General features: G+C 54.5%; 4 protein-coding genes across 4 annotated transcripts; all 4 read right to left on the bottom strand.

Annotated features, from left to right (window-relative positions):
• Positions 1–477: 477 nt before the first annotated feature.
• Positions 478–3,421, bottom strand: P884DRAFT_59541 (uncharacterized protein). The gene is made up of 8 exons (XM_069445976.1): positions 3,183–3,421; positions 3,012–3,100; positions 2,869–2,943; positions 2,505–2,804; positions 2,212–2,439; positions 2,099–2,135; positions 1,037–2,037; positions 478–934 (listed from the first exon to the last, which is right to left on the bottom strand). Exons 2-8 carry the CDS (start codon positions 3,044–3,046, stop codon positions 691–693), a joined length of 1,920 nt encoding a protein of 639 aa, XP_069295300.1. The 5' UTR covers positions 3,047–3,100; positions 3,183–3,421; the 3' UTR covers positions 478–690.
• Positions 3,422–4,313: 892 nt separating this feature from the next.
• Positions 4,314–4,765, bottom strand: P884DRAFT_262646 (uncharacterized protein). Its single transcript, XM_069441678.1, has one exon. The coding sequence runs from the start codon at positions 4,670–4,672 to the stop codon at positions 4,481–4,483; it is 192 nt and encodes a 63-aa protein (XP_069295299.1). The 5' UTR covers positions 4,673–4,765; the 3' UTR covers positions 4,314–4,480.
• Positions 4,766–7,048: 2,283 nt separating this feature from the next.
• P884DRAFT_293818 (uncharacterized protein) lies at positions 7,049–9,182 on the bottom strand (the record flags this gene model as incomplete). Its single annotated transcript, XM_069444243.1, has 9 exons — positions 7,049–7,339; positions 7,604–7,627; positions 8,022–8,111; positions 8,151–8,162; positions 8,243–8,274; positions 8,495–8,613; positions 8,700–8,791; positions 9,062–9,120; positions 9,161–9,182. The coding sequence occupies 9 exons, from the start codon at positions 9,180–9,182 to the stop codon at positions 7,088–7,090; spliced, it is 702 nt and encodes a 233-aa protein (XP_069295298.1). The 3' UTR covers positions 7,049–7,087.
• A 5,427-nt stretch (positions 9,183–14,609) lies between these two features.
• On the bottom strand, positions 14,610–18,040 carry P884DRAFT_248184 (armadillo-type protein). The gene is made up of 3 exons (XM_069440541.1): positions 17,539–18,040; positions 14,837–17,467; positions 14,610–14,765 (listed from the first exon to the last, which is right to left on the bottom strand). The coding sequence occupies exons 1-3, from the start codon at positions 17,638–17,640 to the stop codon at positions 14,664–14,666; spliced, it is 2,835 nt and encodes a 944-aa protein (XP_069295297.1). The 5' UTR covers positions 17,641–18,040; the 3' UTR covers positions 14,610–14,663.
• Between the last annotated feature and the right edge of the window lie 333 nt (positions 18,041–18,373).

Below are 18,373 nucleotides of genomic sequence, written 5' to 3'. Positions count from 1 at the left end.
AAGCTGGCCCGACATCAGTCAACAGCCTTGGTTGCTTGCTTGCCATTCTCCCCCCGCAGAGATCCAAACCAAAAAAAAAAAATTAAAAACCACAAGTCCAAAAGAAAACCAGCCAAACCAGACCAAAACAACAGTCGCTATGCAGTTGGGTATCGTGATCATCCGTAAGGAGCGAAATTCTATGCCGATGAAATGCTTTCATCATGGGTACAATGCTTGTATGTCGTTCAAGGAGTGTGTCTATATCCCGCCGTGTGGGGTGTGAAAAACCGATTCCGATCCGCGCGGAAAAATGCCAAAGGAAAGTCTATAGTTTGTTCTCGAGTGGACCAGCCCGTATGCCAGTTAAAAAAAAAGGAGTGTCGTAAGTGGGTATCTCTTTTCGCATAGACAAAGGAGCGTCGTTTGCAAGATGCAAGTTCGAGTATTAGGGTGGAGATCGTCGCAGTCGTGTATAAAAGGAAGGTTACACGCCATGGATAATGACGTGGGGTAACTGCTGCTCTCGAGTCGGTGTTGATGCGCGGTGGCAGTGTTGATCGCTGAAAGGAGCGTGCGGTACAATTGCGTCTGTGTCGAGGTGAAGGAAAAGCGGCCAGCAAGCAACTCGGATGCTTGACGATATTAAAAAAACGAAAATGTCGTAAAAGTTCGTATCGTAAACCTAACGCAGAAGGCGAAATAGTGCAGCTACATGGCCTTGCCCTTTCCTTGGTCCGGCGCTGTTGACGGCAGGGTGGACACGACGTTGACAGGCAAGGTAGTCTCCTCGCCGGCCAGAGGAGCAGGGTGAGAGGCGGGAGACTCGGGAACTGGGAGCGGGGGTTGCTCAGGACTCAAAAAGGGCGAAGGGACAAGGGATCGGTGGTGAGACGGCAGCCACAACAGGTCCTCTGGTGGGGGATAATCCGGGCTGGTGCTCAGATGGGAAGGCCTGGTCGTCATGGTTAATCACGCTTGCCCTTGCGCCAGGCGGCTAAGCAGCCCTTGGTGCAACCCGGATCAGGTCCACACGGTCTGGATTGGAGAAACGAACCCGACGCCATAAGTGTTGGCACCGCCCAGCATTGGTGAGGTTGCCGCGTACCCGACGCCGTAGGCCCCGTTGTCTTCGGCGTCGCTGTAGACCACCGGAGACGCGTCGCCAAAGTCGCCATACGTACTCGAGGCTGGACTGTATCCCCCATACGACGGACTGGGGATGTTGAGGTAGTTGGGATTGACGTACGGCGACGACAGCTGGGCCGGGTTGATGGCGTTGGTGGCGCCAGACTCGGGAATGACCGACAGGTCCTCGGTGCTGTAGCTGAAGGCCACGTTGTCTCCATACGGAAGGTAGTCGGAAGACAAGTTGGCCGACAACATCAAGGGCGAGCCCTCGTTCATGTAGAAGTTCGGCTGATCGAACTGAGGGAACGAGGGCGTGCGCACTGGCTGGACCCAGCCCATCCGGGAGCGGAACTCGTTGACCGTCTCAATGGGGAACTCCATCAGGTTGAGAGGAGTCTGGAGGTCACCGTCGAGATGACCCGAGTTGCGGATCGCGTAGAGACGGCGGGCGATTTCCTCGACCGGACCAATGGTCATGCTTCCAAAGTAGGCGGCGCCGATCTCGGGAAAGAGACGTTCCATCAGCAAGGCGGCCGTGTAGTAGTGGGCAATGACGACCAGGGCGCTTGGCGATGCACCATTCCGTTGCAGGTACATGACGGGCAGCCAGAACAACCAGGTCCGCAAGGGCTTCAGACGATCAAACTGCTGCGCCACCGACAGGGACGAGGTGACCTTGCGGGAGCCCTTCATGAAGGTGATGAGCTGGGCAACCGGCTTCGTGTCCTCGCGGTTCTTCTTGAGGAAGCTCTCGAGCTTCTGCAGCTGCTGCAGGACCCGCTGGAAGGCCTCCAGATCCTCCTCACGAGGCTGGCTGGGCTGATGATCCGGAGTGGGCGAGGGCGGGGCGGTTGGGAAAGTGCTGCTCTCGGCGATGAAGTCACCAAACTGCGACTCGTGCTTCCAAGGATCCATGGCTTCGATGACCTTTTTCCATCTTGATTAGTGTACGCTCCCGGACGAACGGCAACGATCAATTGGGACTTACGGATGAGGTTCCTTGCATAAGCTGGGTCCAGCTCCGCCTATGGTCGACCGAGTTAGCCTCTGCTCGTCCCTCCCCTTGTCGGTTAGCTCGGAAAGGTGCATTTTATTGCCTACCAATCTGTGGCTTGCCACGAAAGGACCAGTGATGCGGCGAGGATCGCGTCCGAGGTCTCCCGAGAGAAAGTGCTGATGGCCTCCTGCAGCCCCTTCAAGGCGGCACCGCGATGCTCATAGGCCATGTTGCCAACGGCCGGGCAGCCCGTCAGGTAGGCCAGATGCATGGCAGAGAAGGCCAGTAGAGCGTGCAAAACATAGCGGTGGGTCGCACCGATCCTGATGATCCTGCAAGATATGTTAATCCGACCAGCCACACATTTCCCCGTATGTCTCATTCCGGAAAGCCTTACGTCGGGATCTGCCGCGTCCAGAGCGTGAAGTCGTTGGCGTCCAGCTCCTGCATCTGATGGCTGATCGACGCAACGTGGTGGATCAACCTCAACTCCTCCAGGGTGAGATACTCAGGTGCAGGCGCAGGGTAAATACCCAGGCTGGGAAACGGAAACATGCCAGTGCGCCGCCACTGGTCGATGGTAGCCTCAATCTCCGGCGTCCACATGAGGTCGGGCTTGTCAGGAGACCCAGCCCTGTCCTCGGGAACGGGAACGTCATTGTAAGGACAGCGGATCTTGTGCTTGGTGCAGTTGCGGCTAGAGGCGATCGTCAGCGTCATGAGCGGGCTGACTTAGCGGGCGGTGAACGGGGATCACATACCACTGCGGGAAGTTCTCATCGCACCGAATATGGCGACGCTTGCAGGTGTCGCATCCCTTCCGGGACTTGGTGTGGCTTCAAGAGTTGTTAGTGGCGGCGGACAAGGAGACAAGGCGGTTCCTGGTTTGGGATGGAAAACTCACCTCCGACGAGGAGGACCACCACCGGGACCGGCCATGATTACGAACAAGTAGCGAAAGTAGAACTAAAATAAAAATGAAAAGCGAGAGTACTGGAAGGCGGTTAGTGGATGAAACATGAGTTTCGTCTGAACATGGGGGAGGGTGCCGACATGAAGTAAACGTACGACGAACCCGATTAAGGTTGGCGGGATCAGTTAGCGAGCGATGTGAGCTGCGGCGAGGAAAGGCGCGAAAGATGGCGTCGGGCTGACGCTATCTGAACGCTTGCAGGACCGAGACAGCAGATATATATCTCGGAGGGCGTAGCGGTTGAATCCGGACAACGGAGAGTAGACAGCGAGCGCTCGACAGGTGAAGAGTCAGATGGTGCTGTTTTTTTTTTTTTTTTCCTTCTTCGGGTTTCCCTTTTCTTGTTTCCCTTTGGTCAAAGAAAACAAGAAGGGAGAGAAGAAAACTCGAGGCCGATCGGTAACAGCAGATAGGTGCCTAACACTTTCCCCCTCGAACCTTTGACGAGTCTCGACGTCTTTCCGTTTCGGGCGCCTTCTTGGCTCCTTTCTTCCTCTCCCTTTCCCTGACGGTAGCGATCGTGGAATACCTCCTTGCGTCTGAGAGATACAAGAAACTTGGAGCGAGGGTGGGTTTAGCGAGCGAGCTAAGCCTTGCAGATGGACATCTACTTCTTGGGGTTGCAGATGACTGTGTTATGAGTTCATCACTGAAAGGCGGTGGGGGCGCTTGATTGGTGAGGGTGGGTTTTGCGGGTTTTCGTTTCGAGCTCTCTCCCAGACACAAACAAAAAAGAAACAAGCGAATGACAGGAGTCGACGAGGACTTCCTAGGGGTTGGTTGCTAGATAGCGAACGTGAGTTGTCGAGGTACCGCGACGGGCTTGGAGCAGCGTTGATGGTGTGTATCTGAGAGACCAAGAGGGAAGAGAGGATGGGCCTTTGGGGGAGCTGCACCGTTAAATAGCGGTCCCATGATGCTGAGTGGTGCGAGCGTGTGGGATACCACCGCCCACGACCCACAGCGCCCAAAGGGGCCCCTGCCCCATCAGGAAACCATGGAGGCCAAGACTTCTTGCGGGCCCGGTTCGCACACTTGCGGTGCACCATGTGCTGGCCGCCCCACAGTGACCGAATCCTGGGCTCATGCCCCAACGGGCTAGCAGAGGCCGCCAAATATAACCGAACCAAATGGGGGGGACTGATGATGTGCAGTTTGCTAACTAACTCCCAGGGCGGTCCCCTCCAGTGGGCGATCATGGATGGAGCCTACAGTGACAGTGCACGATCAAGATGAAGAATGACAGAATCCGGCATTACCGGCATGGCGGAGACGGACTGGGGAGCCGTCGCCCCGGGTACAGTACAGCACACGTACCGAGTACGGATCACAGTACACCAATCTGCGTGCATACCTTACATGCACGGATCCTGTCAGCCGTGATGGGGCTTAGTGTAGGTTTACCTACCTACCGACTCCATCCAACCTGAGATGCGTGTATCGTGTGCGTTTGTTTCTGTACAAGATGGCTTCATCTCGGCGTGGTGCTTGGTTGTCCGACACAGCTGCCCACAGCGAGCGCAACACGCAAAAAGAGCATTTGTGAGGCGGCTGGTGTTTGGGATTGGGCGGTTGCAGGACGACCCCGCCATGGAAGTCCCGTGGAAGCTGGTTTGACAGCCGAGTTTGGCTGGTGAAGGGAGGGGGAAGGGGGGTTCATCCTGTTGCTATTTTGCTTGCTCTGCGGTTTGGCAACAGAATGGATGCCAGTTCATGCGCTGCTGTACTCCGTATATACGATATGCAAGGTATGTATGTAACTATGTGTGGTATGTGCATACCGAGTGATGGGCCTGCTATGCCTGCCGTGGGAGCCCGTGCAGCAGACGACTGGCTGCGAATCCCGCGGCAGCTGAGAGTTGTCTCGATGTTACGTTAACTTGAGGCAAGAGTCAGACAAGGGGGCTTGCATCGGGCGTTGCTCGCTTGTCCCGCCTGGGCTACCAAGCGCGCCGCCTGATGACAGATGATCACTGGCTCGTTTGGCACGGCCACATCACCTTAACGTTAACAATTACCCTTGCTTACATGATTCTTTGCCTTGACCGCGAACAAGACTCGATGTGTTTCTTTGCTGTCCCGCTTGCTTTGCACATCCGCCTGCCCAAACTATCCTGCACAGTACATACCTAAGGCACCTAGGTACCTACCCACCTTACCTACATGACAAACCAGCCACCTACCTTAACAGTGCCGGGGATGTATGTAGCGCTGCTTCTTGATGAGCAGTTGCAGGACATTGGTGGGTGTCACAAGAGACGCGGTAACTGCTCAACGTCGGCAGCTGTGCTAAACCGAGCAGGGCTGGCCGGAGCAGTACCCCGTACTGCTCGCAGGGGTCGCTTTGCCCTAGATTGGAATTTTGCGCGACGAAGGTTGGGCTGCTACCTACACTAGGGTATCGGACGCTCACTAGCCGCTGTTGCCGGCGCTATAAAGGACCACAACGGGGATCGGCTCACTACCACCAACCAAGCACTGACTACTTTGACAAAGAGTTGCGGATAAGCCGGGCTGTCTTCAGATTCTGGCTTGGGTCCTGTCGTTGTGTTTGACATGGCTAGCCGAGACTTGGTGATTCGATACACATGGCTGCTTGTATGTGTTGACTGCGAGCGCACCTCAAATTGCCTCGCCAGAGGCTTGTCACTGCCTGACTCTTCTGTGATTCGACACCACAAACATGCCGCATCAGGATCCGTTACCCTCAACCATTGTGCGCGATAGTTTGTGCCTTCTCTCGGACCCTCAGGCATTTTTTATTTTTATTTTTTTATTTTTTATTTTATTTTTTTTTTTTTGGTTTGACCTGGGGCCTGCTCACTTCCGGGCTTTTTGCCGAAGTGCACGGGCCGCACAGTTCGCGAATCTTAAGTGTATGTACGCGTAACTACTCAGAGAGCTGAACAGTGGTTGCTGTTGTGTTTGTGCGGTGTGCCAGGTCGCTGCAACTACAAACGCAAAGTGCGGGGTTCAAAACGACTATCGAGCCGAGGGCACCCTGTGTCGGCGAAGACTCAGTGACCAATAGGATAGTGCAGATTTCTGGTTGCTGCAGAGGCTTGCAGTCAGAAATCATCCAGAATACTTCCCTCTGGCAATCATGTTCAAGCGAGGTTGGGTGATGGCAGCTAACTCCCGCAGGATGGAGGAGTCGGCTGTGACTTCTCTGGTCTTCAAGGGCAGGGTGCATACACACCGGAGGTATCTACTGTATCCGTATTCGGCAACTGTATATGATATATACCTCGGCACCTACATAAAAACTCGGCACCAACCTTAGCTACGTCGAAGTTGTATTTGCGAGGGTTTTAGAACCCGTACTCTGTATAGGCAAGTGGGAAGATGACAAAAAATTTTTAAAAAAAAAAAAAATAAAAAAAAAGGCGAATGAAGAAAAAGAATGGAAAAGAGAAAATCGAGAAACGAGCTCGTCCTCGGCATGAACTCCGTACACTGCCACAGCTAGGACCTGGGGTCTTGCCATGCCATGGCTCCTGGTCCATACCTGCTGCGTAAAGTAGGGTGGGGAGTCCCCTGGCGGCCATGTCATTCAATGGCTGGGGTCTGAGGAAAAAGCTCTTTCTATGACAAGTTATATTCAAGGCCTCTTCTTCAAGCTTCAGTCCCGCGCCGGTTGTCATTGCCAGACAAGGCGGCTGTGGATGACCCTGGATGGAAGGACTTTTTCCATCGAGACCGGCACCACACAGGGTGCCCTTCGGGGTGGGGCCAAGCATCCAATCGTCCGAGCCGAACTGAGTGGCATCAGAGGACCGCGACGGCAGGCCCCTAGGCGAAGAAACAACCAAGGGATCATGCCAAACAGGCATTGCAGTTTTGGGGTACCTGACAATGTGCAACTCTCGATCAACCCTGGGCAAACGGCAGTCCTCTGTTAAGCCAGTGCGAACTGTAAAGAGACAGGCCAGGAATCCGCTCGCACCGAGGCGAATTACCCCGGTTGGCATGTTTTTAACTCCGAGGAGCCACGGGCCGCTCCTTTCTCAGAAGCTGGCGCACACGACAAGGCAGAGGTTCCTACTTCTCGAACCCTTGCCAAAGCCCTCTTGCAGATGGCTGAGTGGGGTGTGATCGGGCGTTTTCAGGTGATTCGCCTTCCTGATTGGCTGCCACAGCCGTTTTCTCGTGTCCATTTTTGGTTTCTGGTCTTGGGAGTCTCGAGGCCCTGTCTGCCCAGGCCCTGTAACCTGCACCATTCCCCTCATTCCTCTCGCCTTCCCGATCTTCCCGTCAACCTCGGACACAGGGCACAGTATAACTACTAGAGACCATCCTAATCTGGAGCTCGGCTATGCCGCTGTTCGACCAGGATCAAGGTCGGCTTGGAACGACCCCTACTGGTAACCTCCGTTTATCTCAACCGATCTATCCAAGAGCATCTCAATCGGGGGTCTCATCTTCGGCAAAAGTTGGGCCTAGTCGCACGGTCAGTTATGTAATACAAAATCCGTACCCATTGCCTGGACTAAAGCTTTCTCTCCACAATTCGCTTCACTCACCGCTCCCTTGTCTCCACTCCCTTTCTGTGTGATTCTGCCGTAGCATGTGTTTTTTTTTTTTCTCTTCTTCCACCTTAACTATCCATCAGCAGATCGAAAAGATATTGATTGGGTCGCTCCTCTGCCGCGATGCCGCCGGCTCCGCCGCGGGGAGGAACTTATTTCTCCGTACACTAATGCATGCTGCCTGAGCAACATGTGGCCTGTTTCTGTAGAACCCCGTTTTCAGTAGTTTTCTCTCCTGGTTGATGAATGGATGGATGGGAGCGTCATGAGCACAGCAGGCGCGATTTGCTACGCAATTGCTGCCCACAGGTGGCTTCATCGTGAGCCATCCCGCGCGCGCTCACGCTCGATGAAAAAGCGTGGCGCGTCCGAGTCGGGAATAGTCTGCTTCTATTCTTAAAGTTAACTTTACCAGCATCTCCTGTCCGTACTTCTCCACGTTGACGTCGCTTGCCATATCCGGCGGCATTGGACGCAGCACGCAGCACTCCGAGCCAATCAGCTGAGTTACCCGAGCAACAGAGCCGTCGCAGTTACTCACAGCCGCGATCGGCTGCGATACAACGTTCCCACTTAACTAACTCATGGCCTTCCATTATTTCCACAGCCTTCGAGCCCCACCCGCACACTCACTTCTGCCTCGCACGCACTGTATCTTCTCCTAACTGGGGCTCGCCATGCAAAACGGAAATGCGGCATGGGAACAGTCTCAGCTGAAACCATTGATACTTGTACGGCGGAATCAGATGTTCAAGACGGAATTTGAGGACATGAAATGCTGGTGGCACTTTGTGCCACGAATCGATGCTTGCGCATGCGAACTGAGATACGGGATTACAGTACGCCGACTGAGCTAAACACCAGAAAGGGTGCCGTAATCCGTACCTCTGCCCTGAGAGTACGGAACGGAGACGACTCCGGCAGCCATCGAGTGCGGCTGGCAGGGTGCAGATACACTAGGAGATGGACCCCAGTTGATTTGGCACAGCTTGCTCCTGCGTACACTAGTCGGGTGTTTTGCACGGAGGAGTGCACTCCGTACACTCCTCACTGTAGCGTACAAGTAACTATTCCGTACTCCACAACATACTCAAGTAGATGCTTAGAGCAGCCCGAGACACGGTTCGCCAAGTCGCCAATCGGCGGCTGACAACCGTGTTCCGATCGGGGTACCGTTGTTTCCTGCTTAACGTTATAGCTTCTCACAGCCCACCGAGTTTCTCGGCGACAGCGATACCCACCAACCGATGGTTGAGGAGCGCCTGTAGTGATGTCAACCTATGGCAATGGCCCCTCGTCTCCGAAATGTTAGTTCGTGATACTCTTCTGTGGCCGAACGTGATTCGACAGGATTGGCGCCGCGCATTCTCGGGCTTCAACAGAAAAACAAAAATCGGGCCTTTGAGAGACGCTACCAGTTCCGTCGATTCGAGTCGTATGTTATGTGCATACCTCTCCCAATTCAACCGACATGCCAGGACACCACATCAGGTCATCGCAATTTTTGCTGTCTGCAGATGGCCACGAGACACAGACACACACAACACACACGCATGCACACTTGGGACGACATCATGCCGGCATGATGTCGGTACGCTTGCCTCCACAGCCGCAGTCCCAAGGGTAAACCATACACCCGGGGTGTTAATGCTGACTGGTCTTCTAAATATAGACTCTCCCTGCCGTCTGGTCCTTTTGGCGTCCCGATCTAATCTGGCCTCCCAAGTCGGCGCGAGATCAGCCCAGCGAGGAGAGGTGGGGGGAAAGGGGGGAAGCCAGGCGGATGATGTCCGGTCTGCGTCAACGTACGATGTCTAACGAAGTTCCAGCCCTTCGCACCCCGGTTAATGCACGGCATTTCATTTTAAGGGAGCAGAACGACCATGTCTTTCCGGGGGTATCGTAAGTGCGTTTAGCACTCGCCGCTCCGTCTCCCCGACGATTCCAGCACTTACTAGTACAGCCCCGAGATGCTCCCCGCTAAGGTAGCTCGGCTTTTGGGCGGATCCTGCGATGACTGGACGATTCTTTTGTCTTTTCCCACCCATTCGCCTTCTCTCTCTCTTTTTTTTTTCCCCGCCTTCCTTGGTGCTAGAACGATAACATCGATGATAATAATAGTAGCAACAGAAGGCTGCTTGCTGATTAGTGGTACGGCCGTCGTGCCATCCCCACCATCCACAGGCTCGAACCGGGTGACTGGGACCAGGGCAGACAGCTAGACCGCGGCCGCTTAGCAATCTCACCAAGTTCAAACATACACGTTCCAACCTAGAGGCCAAAAGAGAAATGACGCCCACCTCAGGGCTCGGCTGGAAGAGTGAAGAGCGAAGAGCTCTCTCTGTACATACATACTTGTGATGGATGCGAAAGCCCGCTAGCGACCTTACACGACAGAACCACAGAAACTACGGAACAGGCAAGCACGGACGTTGTCTAGAAACCCAATCGCGCCCATCACGTTCCCGCCTCGAGAAACCTTGACCTTCTACAGTACACGTAGATTCCAGCTCACACGCAGCGGGCATCACACGGAACGATGTGGCATACTGTGGCATGTTCTTTGTCAGACGTCAAAACGCGGTGAGGGCAAGGCGACGGGGACCCAAGTTGTTTTTTTTTAAAAAAAAAGACATCTCGTGGGACGGTATTCGATGTAGCGAAAAGAGAAAGAAGAGAAAGAAGAGAAAGAACAACGCCCGAGTCACACACGCTACCGTGTGACGTTGCGCGGGCCCGCTCTTTTTTTTTTTTCTCTTTTCCCTTCCTCCTGCCAAAGCTAGAACAAGAGGAAGAATTGCTCCGTATAAAACGCCGTCTCGGACCGACTCACATAAGGCCAGCTCTGGAAGAAGTCCAGCTGCGTGCTTGAAGTGGTTCGAGAGATTGTTGGGCGACTGAGGCATCTACTCTGCGGGATGCATACCTGAACGAGCAGTGGATGTGTTCGTGGCGTACATACGTACATACCATAAGGTAGATATGACTCCATTGTACTGTTACATGCTTGAGCACACAGAGGTTGATGAGCAGTCCCGCCTGAGGGGAGACTCGTCGTGCTGATCCGGTGTGGTTGCCGGGGTTGTCTCGGTAATGGTTGCGCCTCTATGCTACCTTTGTGGCTTGCTATGACATCTTCGTGGCGCCATATTCCAGCCGTCTTCCAGAAATAGTCCCCAGCCGCCCCTCCTCCCCGGAGATCTAGATGATTCTGATCCTTAGTGTATTCTCTTTTATTCCGCTTCATCTTCTCTATTTTCCTTCGAGGTCGAGGTCTGCTGTGGAGATCTCCAGAATCTAACAACCCCACCGTCTCCCCACCTTCTCCCCCTTCTCATCCCGTCCAGCGGGCGGCTTTGGACGGATTATTTGCATCCGCGGAATCGGCTAGAATCCATTACGGCTTTGGGAAGGTTCGGGCAAAAAAAAAAAAAAAAAAGAAGGGGGGGGGATCCCAGCTCCTACTTGGTAGTTTACAATGCTTCCCTGCGAGCTCGGCCAACGGCAGTTCGGTGGCAATCATCGAGCACGATGATTTCACTGTTATACCCATCTATACCTTAGGTACCTGACTCTACTCCACTACACTACCTACCTCGGACCCAAACAGACGGGGTGATGTCTGTTTGCTAGTCGAATGTTATGTGCATACCTTACATGTATAGAAATGGGATAAAATACAGACAGAAAGAACTAGAAGAACAATTAGGAATGAAGTGGAGATATATGGTGCTACGTTATATATATATACTGCATGTACATCCGTACTTAACCGGCACACGTTTGTTTTGAACCTTTTCCAAAGGGCAACACAATGTTTTTACTCGGAAGGATTGATTAGAAAACTAAGCCTCTTTCCCCAATCAATACTGGTGATCTTCATTGACTTTTTTGGGATCGGCGGCGTTCGGGCCTGCCCGTCACCCGGATAGGTGCGCATAATCGTTCCAAGGCCTCACTGCGAGCCCAGCCATATCCAGTCCGACCGGTAAACGGGATCTGTGAGGTGCTGTGGATCGGGAGCGGATCCCGGAACTCGGACCGGAGCGGGATCACCTTTTTAGGGCTGTTAAACGCGGCTCATTCCCGCTGGCGAGGCTGCCCGTTATGGCAAGATTACCCAATTGAGGGGGAATTCTGTGACGCGAGAGGTTCACTCGCTTGTTTCTTGTTTATTTCCTTTTTTTTTTTTTGTTTCGGTCTGCTGAAATTCATCGTTTTGTTCCCTTTCCCTCTGATCCCCTTGTACCGGGTCTAATTCTGTGTGTGTACAGATTACTCCGTAGTGGACTGTATATGTATGTATGTACATACAGTACATACTTACGTAAATACCGAGAGCAGGGCCATGTGACGAAGAGTCTTTCGCTTGCACAAGAAGAACTGGGAGCTCCGATCGACAGCCGCAATGGCTGTCGTGTGCAAAACGCACGCGTTGCACGGGGAGAAGGATGGAAGGCCGCATCCATCCCAACCAAGCCAGAGGGCCACGCCCCTCGCCGGACCGAATTCGTCGTGTTACCGCGCCAGGCCAGGCCAGGCCAGGCCTGGGAGAGGCAAGCCACTGGACAGTTCCATGTCCGCTGACGAGCCGCAGCAGCCAACGCCGCACGCCTTGTGTGGTGCTGTGCGACGCGCCAGTAACTAATCCGTATGTATGTTGTACGTACATAGTCGGGCCCGTATGATATACTTGACACGTTATATGGGTTATACCGTAGCTGTAGTGTCTTCCCAGACGCCGCTCTGCATCTATTCCGTAGTCGAAGTGTAGGGAAATGTGTACTGTAGGAGGTGTGGGAATTGCTTGCACCTGGACCTGACAAAAAATGCGAAACACCCCAAGGAAACAAGCCATGGGCCCAAACCCCCATTCCCACCCCCATCGTTATCGTCGTCACGCCCATCATCCCCCATTACACCTCCTCCAGATTCTGAATCCTAGCGTGGTACGTGGGTCCTGCGCCAAAAAAGCCACTGACGGCAAGTACCGCTCTAGGATTCAGAATCCTGTACTCCATCCTCATCAACACCAATTTTGGAAACAATTGAATGACCAATGAGACAAAGAAATCAGGGACCTGGAGCAAGCGCCATCTGGTCCCTTCTCCCGCACAGCCACCGAACCCCTGAAGGAGAGCTCGAACACGACGCGCTCTTGAAAAATATGCCCTTGCGAGCATACCGGCCCACACGCATTGTCTCACTCGGGGGGGGGGGGGGGGAATAACCGCGTCACAGCCTCCCCCCTTTCTTGTCTTTGTTGGCGGTAAACATTGCCGAGTACGCGGCTAGTGTATGCGCATACAGATTACATACATACAACAAGCGCCGCAACCCCTGAACCGAGACCTGCCCGGTCGAGCAAGGGCAGCTTACGCTCAGCTCAGCTGCTAAGCACGCTGCTTCCTCATTTGGAGACATTGCCGTCGAAAAAATCAAAAGAGAAGTGGGTTTGGAAAAGCCGGGGGTTGGGGTAGAAGGGTTTGGGGACAGTCCTTTTGGAACGACGGACGGTGCAAGGTAATCCTCCAAGAAGGGAAGAAGGGAAGAAGAGAGAGGGAAGAGAGAGAGAGATAAAGGTAATGCAAATAGACGAGCTGGTGTCACGGGGGAAGAGGTGAGTAGAGAGAGAAAGAAGAAAGAGAAGAAGGAAGTGAAACGATGCCATGAAAACCCGAGCTGACGGAGAGTCGCAACTCACTTGCCTACTACTTCTGAGAACGAACTGCATGATTGAGAAAGACGTCTGAGTGCATCCGTATAATCAAGAACACCAAGGATTGAAGGAGGCCAGAGACAAAAAAGAGCATAAACAACAGGACCGGAGGGTCAACATCATGTCTTGAAGCCGTGGATCATTGACTGACTTGGCTGGCCTGGACAGAGCGAACAAGCAGCAGACAGGTATTCTAGCCTCCTGAACATGGCATGACCCCACGAGCCTTTTAGATACTAGCTATCTAACAATGTCCTATCTAAAGTGTAAATGCAATCAAGTTTCACCCTCCAGCCCGTCCGCCAAAGCATCTATGTAAGCCTTGAATCACCCCATCCAGTAGTGGTATGTACCCGCGCCTCTCTCCAAGTCCAACGGCCCATTCCAGCAGTCTCGCTTGGCTTGTCTCCCTCGCAGCCGACCCTTCGTCCGGTACCAATCCCGATTCTTTCCCCATCGCCAGCTCGCTTCCCAAACACAACACCGTAGCCATGTCATCCCGTGGCGTAAAAAGATCAGGCAGAAGGTTTCCCTAGTCCACAGAGCCATGTCCGCAGCTTCCTTCCTTCTTTCCTTCCCTCCTTCGCCGCAAGCAACACATTGAACCTTCACCATGCAGAAAGAGCAAACGAACCCCTTTCATGACCAGCCCCCGGAAGACTCGTTCCCCTTTCAAAGCCTAGTCCAGAGCGACCGTCATGACACCTCCTGGTATGCCAACACGACACCTGATCTGCCAAGACACACCACTACCCGTGCACTAGCTGTCGGTCGTTGATCACATCTCATCATCACTCTCGAGCCATTGTTGTAAGAAGGGGGGAGGGGGGCGGGAGCGGGGGGAAGGATGGGGGACGAGGGCAGTGCCCTTTCCACGCCTTGCTGCTCAAAGTCTCCTCCCCATCATCGCCCACAGTTGCCAACATTCCTGTCCTCCCGGACCGTTTCGCACCTTCGGCACCTACAATTTCTCTCAAACCATCCGACCCCCTGTGTGAACGTAATGAAAAAAAAAAAAAAAAAAAACCAGAGTGCAATAAAGAGGACGGAAAGAAGAAATCGCATTCACTTCTTCTTTCATGAAACAAAGCTCCCACTAGCTACTAACCCCCCCCCCCCCGGGCGGGTAATCCTAGTGCGACGAAACTTCAAAATCGAAACGTGCCACAGGGTATATCTTGTGTGAATTTTTTTAATCTTTCTTTTCACCTCCTATTACCCCCCCCCCGAAGATAGGTACATCCCTCTACCAAGCGGGGAAATTGCAAGGCGGGTGTTCTTGGGAACGCAATGCTACTTGCGCGCCCAGAATCCTTATTGATCAACTCTCGTCAATTAGAGAGCATAGGTCGCCTTCAGGGCCTGCTGGTCCTGGGGCTGAAGCTGTGCAACAAACTCGTCAAACTGGGGAATAAGCTGGCGGTAGATATTGAGGACCTGATATTGACAGCTGTGTTAGATCCAGCCGCGAGGATGGGCCGCCGGAGATTTGCTAATGGAGAACTCACATTCTGGAAAACCTCATGCAACTCCTGCTTCGCAGGGTTCTGCAGGTACAAATCTTGGTACCTCGCGATCGCGGTGAAGAAGCGTAACAGATCTTTCTCCATAGCCTGCGGGTTCTGCGCCACGACCATAGCAAACCCTTTGAAGGCCGTCGCTTTCTCATCGGACGGTTCGATCACCTCCATGGAACTGAGGAACTCCTCCGAAAACTTGGCCAGGTGCGGGGCCAGGATGTCGTGATTATAGAGACCCAGCCTGCCGAGGGCGATCGCCGCATTCTCGTTGACGCCCGGTGGGACAGCTGGGTTGGAGATGATCTCGACACAGCGCTGGAGCAGTTCCGGCACGAACGGCGCCAGTTCTTTCCTGTACTCCATGGCGATCTCGCCGGCGCTCCAGCAGGCGTTGTTGATGGCGCTGAAGCTGCCGTCAATCTCCTCGTCGAGGACGTTCTCGAGATCCAGCCGCTTGATCAGGATCGGTATGATGGAAGGGAGGAAGGGCTTCAGCTGCTCAAAAACAAACTTGGCGCAGTCGCCAAGGAGGGCGTAGGCCGACTGTTGCACCTCGTCGGCCGGGTCCTCCATGCAGAGGCTCAGGAGCTCGAAGAAGGCCGGCTGGCTGTTCTGAACCAGCTTGACCGCCTTCGTATTGTCGAGAGCCTGGATGATGGCGCTTAGCATATCCAGGCTGGTGACTAAGAAATCCTTGTCGGGCTGGTCGAACTCGGGATTATTGTTGGCGGCGAGAGTCTGCTCCAAGTTCTGATGGATGATGTTGACACAGCGTCCGAAGATGGGCTCGGCATAGGGCGTGAAGGCGTCGCCGAGGGCGATGGCGACGTACGAAAGGCACTCCAGAAGAGGGAACATTTCGCGCGACTGGTCGGCCACCTTCTGCCAGCGATCGATGAGGGCAGGCATGAGTTGGTTGCAAAGCTCGGGACGCGCCAGCACGGGCCCGATGTGTTCGGCCAGCGTCTGGACGCAGTCGTAGAGGACCCATCTGTTCTTGTCCTTGTACTTGCCGAAGCAGAGAACAAACTGTTGGATGATTGGGCCGCAGAACGGCTCGATGTTCTTTCCTGCCTTCTCTGTCAGGTTCGCCATGGCCGAAGCGCCGGCCTCCTGGACCTTCTTGTTCTTGTCGACCATCTTCCTCAGGATGCCGTCCATCATGGGCACAAAGTAGGCCTGCTTTTGTGCGGGGTCCACCAGGTTGGCCGCCCACGACGAGTACCGGCCAAGCGTCCAGCATGTGATTGTCCGGACGACCGGCTCAGGGTCGTCAAGCAGGGTAATGAGATAGGGGACGAGTTCTGGAAGGTGCGGGACCACGACATCCATGCACCCTTCGGCGACGGCGCCGAGCGCAAGAACGGCCGCCTCACGATGCGGCCAGTCCTGGTGCTTGAGGTTGGTCTGCAGGTAGGGCAGGATGCAGGTGAATACGGGGCCGCCAAAGTCGGTCGCGAAGACGTCAAGCGCCGCCGCAGAGCACTTGCGAAGCGTCCACCTCTCGTCAGGGTTCTCGTCGCCGCCATCCTCATCCAGCTCGTCGATCTCGCCCTCTTCCAGGTCGTCATCCATACTCGCGAGCTTCTCGTACGCGTTCGCATTCTGGCCTTGGTTCGCCTCCGCCGACTCGTCGGACTTTGCACCGCGCTTGAGGTTCTTCTTGGCAAACTGCGGCCTGAGGTCCTCTTCCCTATCCTCTTCGTCCTCATCATCCGACTCCCCGCCCAAGATCGCGATGTCCTCCGGACTATACACCATGCAATCCAGCAGCACGGGGATGATCTTTTGTATGTAGGGCTCGAGACTTTGCCATAGGTCGTCGTGCTCGCCCACTGACAGCCAGAACTCGGCCGCCTCGCAGGCGAGATCCTCATCGTCGCTCTTTTGTTGCGAGATGATGTACTCGACTAAGCCGCTGAGATGAGGGAGAAGCTTGTCCGGGCGGGTCTCGACGAGCCGGACGAATGCGCGGCAGACCTGGCGCCGGACATCGGTCACAGGGTCCTCGGCAAGGAAGAAGAGATGTTGCAAGAGATCGTCGATGGAGTTGAGCATGGCCTGCGACTTTCTGGGGGTAAAGACGTTGATGGCCGTGAGCGCGTGGGCGCGAACTCGGGGAAGGGGGCTCTTGGTCGCCTGGATGAACTTGGGGAGCAGGATGTTGAGCGGCCGCTGACCGTTGTGTTCCCGCTCGAGGAGCTTGGTGTTGTCTTCGCAGATCTTGGCCATGGCTGCCATGGCACCTTCCTGGGCCTCGTTCGACACCATGCCCGTCTCGTTGCTAAGCAGCTTCAGAAGCTCCTGCAACAGCTCGGGCCAGCTGTAGAGACCACCGCGACGGACCATCTCGGTCGCGATATTTCCGGCGTAATTGCGAATCTGAGAGTTGCTGTCCTGAATGCCAATCGGGACGGCAAGCTTGATCAGCGCAAGGCTGGTTTCGGGTATCTTTTTGTAGTCCGACTTGACATTGTTCTTCAGCATGATGGCCGCCGCGGAGCGGACCAAGTGCCAGTCATTGGGCGACAGCGCCAGGCCGGCGGGTGGCTGCGCGCTCGAGAAGATGTAGGCCAGGTAGTTGTTGATATCCGGGCTCGCCTTTGCTTGAGAGAGCATCTGCGCCGACGGAGCACTGTGGTCAGTTCCCCCCACCAACGCGCAACCGAAAGGCTCCCATGGCGACTCACGATCTCGGCTTGTTTCTGCGCGGCCTTGTTGAAGCCGCTCAGCGAATCCTTGAGACATGCTGCCAGAGTCCGCAAGGACTCCTGGTTGGGTTGCCAATCCATGGCGACGAACCGGCACCGAGTATCGCGGGGCGGGGCAGCTTCAGGCGAGCGAGCCTCAGCGTGGGGATATTTTTCTTGGGACGTGGGGGAAGAGACCGCGGGCCCGAAGTCTGGAGCGGAAGGGGTTCCAAGCCCGAACTGGACCCAAAGGTGCAGTGGATTTATCGTGAAGCGTCCCCGGAGCGTGACTAAAGTGTAGTCCTATCCTTGTGATTCAGTTGGTGTATGGACTGGGGGTCGGCGGTGGTGATGGCATTCTTTTGGTCCTGTGCAAAAAGTGGGGTGTAGCCAGAAGCTGTTGGCCTTTGCGCGCTAGGGGTTGGGCCATCAGACATGCCAAGTTACACGGGAATAGAAGCAAGTCCAGGCCAAAACAGAGGTGCCTGTGGCCGGCCGCTTACCCAAGCGCGGAATTCTGATCTAACATACCGTGTACGGGTTGGAAGGTTGTTCTTGTATGATTAATCTATCGTGCCGGACATTGAGAAAGGACCAGGTATCTGTCGACTTGGTTTGTCCCCGAGGTCCAAATGTGGGGTGTTTCAAAAATCATTGTTGGCTAGGTTTATCACCTTGAATTTTGCGCCGCGGGGACCTACCACAAGGGCAGTTAGGTGGTCAAGGTCCGCCCGATCGCAGACTAAATATGGCGGGGCAAGGTCAGATTCATCCTAGTGGAGCACCAGGGCTTGAGGAATCCAACCAGGAACCTCCTGTGCGCGGCGCACACTTG

Source organism: Thermothelomyces heterothallicus (genome assembly GCF_042370625.1).
Source record: "Thermothelomyces heterothallicus CBS 202.75 unplaced genomic scaffold P884_scaffold_22, whole genome shotgun sequence".
Lineage (NCBI taxonomy): Eukaryota > Fungi > Ascomycota > Sordariomycetes > Sordariales > Chaetomiaceae > Thermothelomyces > Thermothelomyces heterothallicus.
Note: the sequence above shows the minus strand (reverse complement) of the source record. Positions and strands in the feature narration are given on the sequence as shown.

Coding starts and splice junctions, on each gene's coding strand:
- P884DRAFT_59541 (XM_069445976.1), bottom strand. CDS start 3,046: ATGGCCGGTCCCGGTGGTGGTCCTCCTCGTCGGAG. Junction 2,805..2,868: donor GATGAGAACTTCCCGCAGTG/GTATGTGATCCC, acceptor GATCGCCTCTAG/CCGCAACTGCACCAAGCACA. Junction 935..1,036: donor GCCAACACTTATGGCGTCGG/GTTCGTTTCTCC, acceptor CATGACGACCAG/GCCTTCCCATCTGAGCACCA.
- P884DRAFT_262646 (XM_069441678.1), bottom strand. CDS start 4,672: ATGGCGGGGTCGTCCTGCAACCGCCCAATCCCAAACACCAGCCGCCTC.
- P884DRAFT_248184 (XM_069440541.1), bottom strand. CDS start 17,640: ATGGATTGGCAACCCAACCAGGAGTCCTTGCGGACTCTGGCAGCATGT. Junction 17,468..17,538: donor CGCAGAAACAAGCCGAGATC/GTGAGTCGCCAT, acceptor CCGTCGGCGCAG/ATGCTCTCTCAAGCAAAGGC. Junction 14,766..14,836: donor TGCATGAGGTTTTCCAGAAT/GTGAGTTCTCCA, acceptor TGTCAATATCAG/GTCCTCAATATCTACCGCCA.